This window comes from Microtus ochrogaster, chromosome 15 (assembly GCF_000317375.1).
Source record: "Microtus ochrogaster isolate Prairie Vole_2 chromosome 15, MicOch1.0, whole genome shotgun sequence".
NCBI classification, from domain to species: Eukaryota; Metazoa; Chordata; class Mammalia; order Rodentia; family Cricetidae; genus Microtus; species Microtus ochrogaster.
In genome coordinates this window covers 27953512-27962416 of record NC_022017.1, presented here as the reverse complement: position 1 = coordinate 27962416, position 8905 = coordinate 27953512, and the positions used below count along the sequence as shown (strand labels likewise).

Below are 8905 nucleotides of genomic sequence, written 5' to 3'. Positions count from 1 at the left end.
GTGTCTACATATGTACATGTATGTGTCTACACATATGTACAAGTCTTACTGAGAGGCCACAGAGGTCTCAGTAGGAGAGGATTTGTTTATCTTGAATTTTCCCTTCTGTCTCCTCTACAACACTGAGAACACGACAGACTTGCATCTGTGAGCACCATCAGTTCCCCACGGAGATAATCAATTCCATGGTCACACATTCCAAGCGGAGACCCAGGTCCAGGGCCTGAAGCCAAGGTTCCTCCACTCCTCTAGGCTTTGACTCTCTGCTCCCTGACTCAGTTTTCCTGCCACACCCCTCTGGAAGCAACAAGGGGAAGCCAGGAATAGAACAGGGAGGGCCTTGAGGAAAAGGGGGGGCATCTAGGCAGGAGGGGGAGCAGCTCAGCCTGGGTCCTGACCAGAGGAGTGGTCTGGTACAAACATGGTTCACAGAGGCAGCGAGAGGAAGACATCCAGGCTAATGAAAACCAGGCTGCACCTACCACTCGGGCAGGGGAAGGGAGCTCTTATCTCCGAGGGGCAGGGTGCTCAGCCTCCCAGGCTAAGTAGGGGTGTGTACCCAGAAGTCCCAAAGGTCCTCTTCCACTCTCAATCTCCATGGACAGTGAACATAATGGGAGGCGGCCAGAGGGTGTTACACTACCCCGCAGTAAAACAGCTACTGTCTTCACCAGAGCACCCCCAGATTCTATGACTGTCCCCCACAGAAGGGAAAGGATGGGCTGGGGAGGGTCAGGGGACTCCCACCTAAGATTCCGGCCACTCCCTTCTGCACCTCCCGTCATCTGGGGTCAGCTGGGGTTCCGCCCTAACTGCCTGGGCCTAGGGGCCTCCTGGAGGTGCTACAGTGCACAGGGTTAACTCAAGGGGCCCTCTACCTAAGCCATGTGGGGAAATTCATCATCCATGTCGGGGTGAGGCTTTTTGGTGGTGTGGCTGCTTCGGGGTCACCCATGCTTTGAAAATAAGTCCAATAAACTCACTGGTTCCCCAGGGTGGCTTGTGGCAGACTGGTACTTTGGTTTGTCACTGTGCCCTATCTGGAGGGAACAGATGTCTGTTTCGCCCTCCCCAGGGAAGGAGTCCACACAACAGGGAGCAGGGTCTGAGTCCCTCTGTCACTTCTCCGTGCCATTGTAAAAGGGGCAGGTGACGGGGTGATGAGGTCCCCAGGAGCCACAGGGATGCTGGGACGTGGGGTGGGGCAGTCACCTCCTTGTCGATGAGCCGCAGCGGGTACTTGATGTCAGGGTTCTCGAGGGTGATGGCCGGTGAAGAGCGCTGGAACAGCTTCATGAAGAGGCTGTAGAGGAACCAGACCGGAGAGAGCACCACGTGGCTCAACTGCAAGGACAGAGTGGGCCCCAGGTCAACGGCTACCCCCTTACAGGTGACACGTCTCCAGCATCCCCAAGCCTTTCTTCCTCCTGGGACCTTCTTCCTCCAGTCTTGTCCAGGGAACTCCATTTGGCAGCCCCCTAGAAGAACCACCAAAACCAGACTCACGACGCCAACTACCAAAACCAGTCTCACGACGCCTGCCACATCTCTCAGCCATCTGTGCCCAGCGCCACGAGAAAAGTTTTGAAAAACTTTGAACTTCTGATCCTCCTGATTCCACCTCCCGACTGTGGAGATTACAGGCATAATGTGTCCTGCTTGCTGGGCAAGGACTCTACTGACTGAGTCAAATCCCAGGCCCAAGTTCCAGTTCTTAGCCCCATTCAGAATCTACCTCTGGGCTGGAGAGATGGCTCAGCGGTTAATAGCACTGGCTGCTCTTCCAGAGGTCCTGAGTTCAATTCCCAGCAACCACATGGTGGCCCACAACCATCTGTAATGAGATCTGGTGCCCTCTTCTGGCATGCGGGCATACATGGAGGCAGAATGTTGTAGACATAATAAATAAATGAAATCTTTAAAAAAAAAAAAAAATCCACCTCAGAGCCCTGTGCTGACGACAGGCCTCCAAGCATCTATGAACCAGAATCCTAGGGGTCATTGACCCCACACTTTCTCCTCCTTCCTTCCCCTCAGAGCCAAGGAAACAAGCCAGGGAGGGAGGTTGGAGAAGTTGAGTCACTCCCCATAAATAATGACCCCCACCCCCAGTCTCTCCCTGGTGCTGTGCCTTCAGCAATGGGCTGGGCACTGCTTCTCACTGGCTGAGTAGCCCTGGGCAGCTGTTTTTGGAAGTTGGGCTCAGCTCAAAGTGAGTCACTGGATCTGGCCCAGGCCCTTTCTCAGCTTCCTGGTTAGCCGGGATGTGAACAGCCTCAAGCATAGGCTCCTACTTCTACTGCCATGACCGCCCCACTACGGCAGACTGAAATCACAAGCCAAAAGCTCTCTCCTCTCTGGCTATTTCTATCAGCCATCTGGATCACAGGAGAAGGGCTCTTACCCACTGAGCCATTTGGTTAGCCCTGTTGTAGCCCCTAAGGAAGAATATTCTGGCTCTCCAGCCCCTGTCCCCTCTCTCCACACCCAGCAGCAGCTCAGAGAGCACTCTGCAGTAAGCACGAAGGCTCACTGTGAGGCCTTCCTCCTAAGGAGCCATGAGCTAAGCTGAGGGCTCCCCTGATTCCCAGAGGGGTGCGCAACCTAAGAAGTGGAGGGACCATAAACCTGACACACTCCTCACCCCCAAACTGGTTCTGCAGGTTCCAGCAGCCCCAGCAGTCAAGGGCCCTTTGTTGGGTTCAGAACAAACTGCCTCTCTCCTAACCAAGGCCTGGTATGTGACCCATAGGGTCTAAAAAGGGCCAACGGCTGGACCACACCCACTTAGTGAGCACTACTATGACCAGCATCATACAAGCACCTTTTCTGACCCAAGGCTCACTGAAGGACCAAGTTGGCATGAGTGTAAGCTCAAAGAGATACAGGTTTTTGTTTTGGGGTTTTTTTTTTGTTTGTTTGTTTTATGTTGTTATTGTTTCATTTTGGGGTTTTTGTTTTATTTTGTTTTTGTTTTTTGAGACAGGGTTTCTCTGTGTAGCCCTGGTTGTCCCAAAACTCTCTTTGTAGACCAGGCTGGCCTCGAACTCACAGAGATCCACCTGCCTCTGTCTCCCAAGTGCTGTGATTAAAGACCTGCCTAGCGAGACACAGTTTTGAGGTCCTGTCCAGAACTCAGAAAGGGTCCCCTAGGGCTTGGGGCTCTGGAGAAAGTGAATGAGGTTTCCAAAGGCCATGCACAGAGGAAAAACCAGCCATGAACCCTGAGTTGGCACCGCTCCAAGGTCAAGGCCATGTGTCCCTGGGCTCACCCCACTTCAGCCCTTGACTGTAAGTCTAGTGGCAACTCCAAGTCACAGAGGGGAACCAGGCTTGCCAGAGTCACACCAAAGTCTCAGGATCATATCCATGTCACCATCTGCCAGCTTACTCGGGGTAAGCAAGTGGCTGGCTACCGGGACAAAACCAATTCAGAATGAGACTTCAATTCGACCTCAGGGCTTTTCAGTCCCATCTTGTTCCTGAGTCACCTCTGGGGACAGGTCCTGCTGTGCTCACATCCCTGTCCACAGCCCAGATCCAGACACCAAGCCCCTACAGAAGGCCCAAGCATATTTCCAACCCCAGCCTCCCAAACCAACACGCTGCTCCACTCCCCCAACACGCACCTGCTCTGTGGCTCCAACATGGGCCTCCCCTCCCTGCTCCCTCCACAACTTACCTTGCTCCAGCCTTTGCACACTTTCCTTTCTGCCCCCAAAGCCCTGCCTCTAGATGCATCTGACCAGCTTCTCCTATGAATCTTTCAGAACCCAACCCAAATGTTAAAGCTTTCCTGGGGAGCCATGCCTAGCTCTCCTGGTGACTTGGCACAGCCTTAATTCCTCTGTAAGGTCTCTGGAGATGGGAACCATTCTGGAGGTTTTTCTTCTACTAGATGGTTCCATAGCATGCAGTAAAACCACATCCAGAAACTACCACTGGGGAGTCCTGGGGATGAGCACCAATGACTGCACAACTGAACCTCTGCCTGGCATACCCTGTTCTATCTCCCCCAGCAGGACTGTTCGGAGTACACAGGTTCACTAGCTGGAGTCCCCTTGGCCCACAGGGGGCCTCCCAGGGCCTGCCACACACCTGGATCGTGCCTGACCCTCTACCATGGGCTCCTGTTGTAGTTTAAATGGGGAATATCCCCCATAGGCTCATGGATTTGAATATCTGGTCCTGAGTTCATGGTGCTATTTAGTGATGTCCTAGAACCTTTAGGAGGTACAGCCTTGCTGGAAGAAGCTATCTCTGCTTCCTGTGCGTGGTTGATGTGATCCCCCAGCTGCCTGCTCCTGCTGCCATGTCTTCCCTGCCATGGTGGACTCTAGCCCTCTGAAACCATGAGCCAAAACAAACTCTTCCTTAGGTTGCCTTCGGTCACGGTGCTTTATCACAATAGAAAAACAGCTACCACAGAGTGCAGCTGTCACCACATTCCCATTTAACAAAGGAGACTCGGAAGGGCCCAACATGGAATTCAGATTTGGTTCCATGTGTAGACCAGCCCACAATCCTCCTTCACCCTAAACCAACCAATACCCATCAGTTTTGAGGGCAATGTCTACAAAGACACCCCTGTGTCAGGACTCTGGGTGGGTCCCACACAGTCCCTCCACCAGTCCTGGGTTCAGAATGGCCCACCTCTCCGTTCTCCAGGTAACTTATGGTTGCCTGGTCACCACTAACCCAGCATTTATTTGGTGCAGGAGGCACTCAGCAAATACTTGTGCAATTGCCGAAAGGACAGCATCCTTCTCTCCTGACCCCCATGCCTCTCTGACTTCTTGTGTTGTCTAAAAAGCTCCCTAATGAGGGAAGGGTGCAACCTATCCTATTTCCTTTACAAACCTCAGGCTTAACATAGGCTGTGGAGGGAATCAGGCCACTTGCCTCTTGCCTTGGAGCATGCTCAGAAGGTGCAGGTCTCAAGAGCCAGGCCCTGCCTCCTGGCTGCTCCCAATAGGCACTGTCCTCTTACCTCAACCCTCAGGCTGCATCTGGGAGGTGCTCAGTCACTCTCAATTCAGATAAGAAAACAGGAGCTTAGGTGACAAGCCTGAGTCCAGGGACACTTCTGGACACTAGGAAGGGGGAGGTGAACCTTCTCTAAGGTAAAAATTCCTACCTAGAAAGGTAGCTGTGACAAGCCATCCTAGCTGTCATTCATTCAGTCAACAACCCCGGCAGGCACTCCTGTGTCTAAAGTAGGTGTGTATGTGTGTGGCCCAGGCCTAAACCCCACACCCAAGGAGCTCAAACTACAGGGGGAGACAGGCCCAGTCACAGGGCAGGTGCATCAAGTCCAGGAGCAGAAGAGTTAAGGCTTGATCTCTGACAGTGAGAGGCCCAATCAGACTCACTCACCGGGCACTGGCACCAGGTAAACAGGCTGCCCCTCACCCCTTCATGGCACCACCCTAGTCCCAGCAGCAGTGGCCAAGTAAACAGGAGGCAGATGGCTGAGGCCAAGTCACTGCCCCAGTCCCTCCTCAGCTGTGTGCATGCATGCACATACACACACACACACACACACACACGCACACACACGCACACACACACGCGCACATGCACACACCTTACCCCAACCAATTTCAAGTCCTTGGGAGCAGCTGCTTCCCAGACCTTCACACTCCGGCCATACCGTGTACCAAGAAACCCACCCCTTCTTCTCCTTGCTCTGACAGCAAAGAGGGGTAAAGAAAACTGAGTGCCAGTGTCCAAGAAGGGAGCCCTGAACTCACTTAACATCATAGCTAAGGGGTGCTGATCACTCTGGCATTCTCCCCTCCAGGACCCTGGAATCCACTCTGCCTAGGCTGGATAGGAAGAATGGGCAGAGAGCCTAGCCCCACCCTCCCTTCCCTTCAAGTGCCAGGTCCCTAACCTGGGGCTTAAACAAACCAGTCACCGACTTGCTTACCTGCCCACCGCCCACTCGCCTGCTGTCCTGCCAGATCTAGTGACCACAGCCCTCCTGGTCTTGTTCTATGTGAGAGGAAGTGGGAGGAGATGGAGGAAGTCCTGAAGCGGGGGGCTCTGGGCTAGACTCCAGACTCTGGGGGAAGGGAGCCCAGGAGGAAGAACAGGTGGTTAGTGGAGCCACCCTCTGAGGATTCTAAGCCACCAACCAGGCTCGGGTTGCCAGGAGCCAGTGGGAAGGCCTTATCGACTCTACAAGAGGAATGGGTCTGTCAGGGCTCATGGGAACTCACGGACAGGCAGAGAGGCAGTCCAGAAGAGCATGCCAAGCCCGCAATGTTTTCCGGACGGATAGCTGACTTGAGTGCCGTCCTCTGGGCTAGAGCCCCCAATATATGCAGGAGGCCTCCCACAGGGCCTGCATGGCCCAGATAAGACATCTGGTATACCCGATGCCCAGCACCCACCCACAGAGCACATGGCCTCCAGGACAAGAGGCTGGACCATGTATACTGTAGGCATCAGACACTATGTGGGACCCCCAGTTGGTCCCCTAAGTCAAGGGCAACACCAAGCAACCCTTGGACAGATGAGGCCAGGGTGAGGGTCTCCTGATATTCGGCAAGGAACTATTGTTGACTTAGCATGAATGGATGCAACAGCCAGGAACTGGGGTGCTGTGACAAACCCACCAACATGGTCCAGAAGGTGGGGAGGACAGGGGAGCAAGGGCAGTCTTTGGGGAAACTGGTCTGAATGTCACTGTGAGGTGATGTCACTCTGGGGTAATGCCACAGGTTTGCCTTGGGCCAGACTGCTCCTTGAATGGACCATTCTACATTGACCACTCTCTCAAGAGCAAATGCCAGGCCAAGAAGCCAATTGCCTGTCTTCACCAGAAGTCTTGGGTCTCACAGAGAGAAGGACAACCTCCATGACAGATGCTGGCCTAATTTTTCCCACATCCAAAGAGCTGGGCACCTCAAGGTTAGGGTGTATTTATGTGGTTGGGGCTGGGCACACTTCACATGGATGCTCTTAAGATATAAGGAAGAGAAGGAGCTCTCCAGTTGCCGAGGGGGGGCCTCAGTCAACCCAGAGGGAGAGCAGGAGGGTAGATTTATTGATATTAGAAGGTCCCAGAATCCTTAGTGCTCTGGGCTGGTGGCCAAGTCTAAGTGACACTTCAGTGACAACATAACTGTGTGAGTAACAGGAATGGATGGCCAAGGTCTGCATGTGACAGCAGCAAAGAGACAGACAGCAGGAAGGATCCTGGCCAGCCACCAGCCTCGTTTATGGCAAGAAGATGCACCCCAACCCCTGCTTTACAGATATGCTACACACTTTGTCCATGCACACATGCACCCCAAAGTGCTCACTCTAGCCCATGCCAGCTCACACGTGTCCACTATTCACACATGCGTGTCTTCACGCCCACGCCTTCATTCTCACACACTTGGACACCCACAGCACACTGCCCGTTCACAAAACCCTCAGGTGAGCACTCATTACAGATGCATGCGTTTCACATTCTCACGGGCTGGGCTCAGCCGCTCCAACTTTCTCAAGCTCACAAGTCACGCCCACTCACGCGGGCACACACGTCACTCATTCCCTGTCACGTTCGTGCACACCCAGGAGGGTCCCCCAATGTCCGCCCGGCGCCCAGGCCCCTCTGGCCTGCAGCAGAGCCGGTGTGCGTGGCCACTAGCTAGGGCGTGAGTAATGATCCGCAAGGGGCCGGGTGGGGCGCGGTGCGCGTGAACGGATGCTGGATGTCCCGGATCGTACCGGGTCCCCACGGTGAGCGCCTGGCGACACCTGACCCCTGCCACCTACCGTGCTCAGCTGGGACCCCATGGTGGCGGAGAAGACTGTAGCTGCGCCGCTCTGCACCCGCTACTCGGCCGGCCGCTCCCCCAACGACCCACCCCAGCCGCAACACCTCGGAGGCGGAGCCGCTAGGCGGAACCAGTCAGGAGAGCGGTGGTGGGCGGGTTGGGGCGGGGCTTCTGGTGTTCCCGCCCACGACTTCCGCCCGGCGAGGAATGGAGTGCGTTCTGAGTGGCTGTCTGCGCTGCACGGAAGGGGCTCGGCGGGACCGGCCGCGCGACGGCGCCGCTGTGTGGCCTCGGGCGGAAGCTGGTGGCCTTTGAGCCTGCTTTGTACGGGTGTAGAGAACAAGATGCCCCCCTAACCCCCTACCCTCCCCCCAATGATAAGCTCTCAAATTCGGAACCTTTGGTCCTGGAAGTTTGCAGGAGCTGACTAAGCCGGCCAGGACACAAATCGCACCCCAGGGCATGTTGCCAACACCTCTGACCACCGAGTTCAGGCCACAATCCTGCCCTGCCCTTCAAGCCTTTGAACCGGTCGGTCGCTCCTGAACCCAAGTGTACTGAGGCCAGCTCCGGATTAAAGTTCAGATGTCACCTCTTCAATCAGGCTGGTTCTGCCCCTGCGCTCCCTGGAGGGACCCACCTGGTGCAGACTGGCCTTTGTAGTGTTTTAAGTTACTCCGCAGTTCACGATGCTCTGCGTCCTCGTACCCATCCCCGCTTCCCCAGGCTGACTCTGCAGTCAGCCCCCTGTGTGCCTGGAACCCAGAACCGAGTCTAGAACGTAGGTACTTTATAAACACTTGCTGAATGAGTCCCTGGTATCCCGGAATATTCTCCAGCGTGGTACTGGCCGAATAGGAAAGGAAAGACCTCTTTGCGGGAGATTCAGAAGGCGGGAGAGGCTAGAGAGGGCTGAGACACGGGGGAGGGGGGGGAGGGCTGCTTGCCCTCAGTGATGTGAAACCCGGATGAGTGTGGGAACTCGGAGGGTTGAGTGAGGGAGTGAGGAAGGGATTGCTCCATGAAAATAGGGAACTAGGGCAGAGGCAGGTGGATCTCTGTGAGTTCGAGACCAGCCTGGTCTACAAGAGCTAGTTCCAGGACAGGCTCCAAAACCACAGAGAAACCCT

General features: G+C 54.9%; 1 protein-coding gene across 1 annotated transcript in view; it reads right to left on the bottom strand.

Moving 5' to 3' along the window:
• The window catches only part of LOC101993910 (NADH-cytochrome b5 reductase 3), an 18548-nt gene extending 10668 nt beyond the window's left edge, over window positions 1–7880 (bottom strand). The window contains exons 1-2 of the mRNA XM_005354447.2: window positions 7774–7880; window positions 1213–1344 (exon numbers count right to left, since the gene is read on the bottom strand). Of these exons, the coding sequence (XP_005354504.1) occupies window positions 1213–1344; window positions 7774–7794 (153 nt within the window). The 5' untranslated portion in view covers window positions 7795–7880. The remainder of the gene's footprint in view (window positions 1–1212; window positions 1345–7773) is intronic.
• Window positions 7881–8905: the final 1025 nt, after the last annotated feature.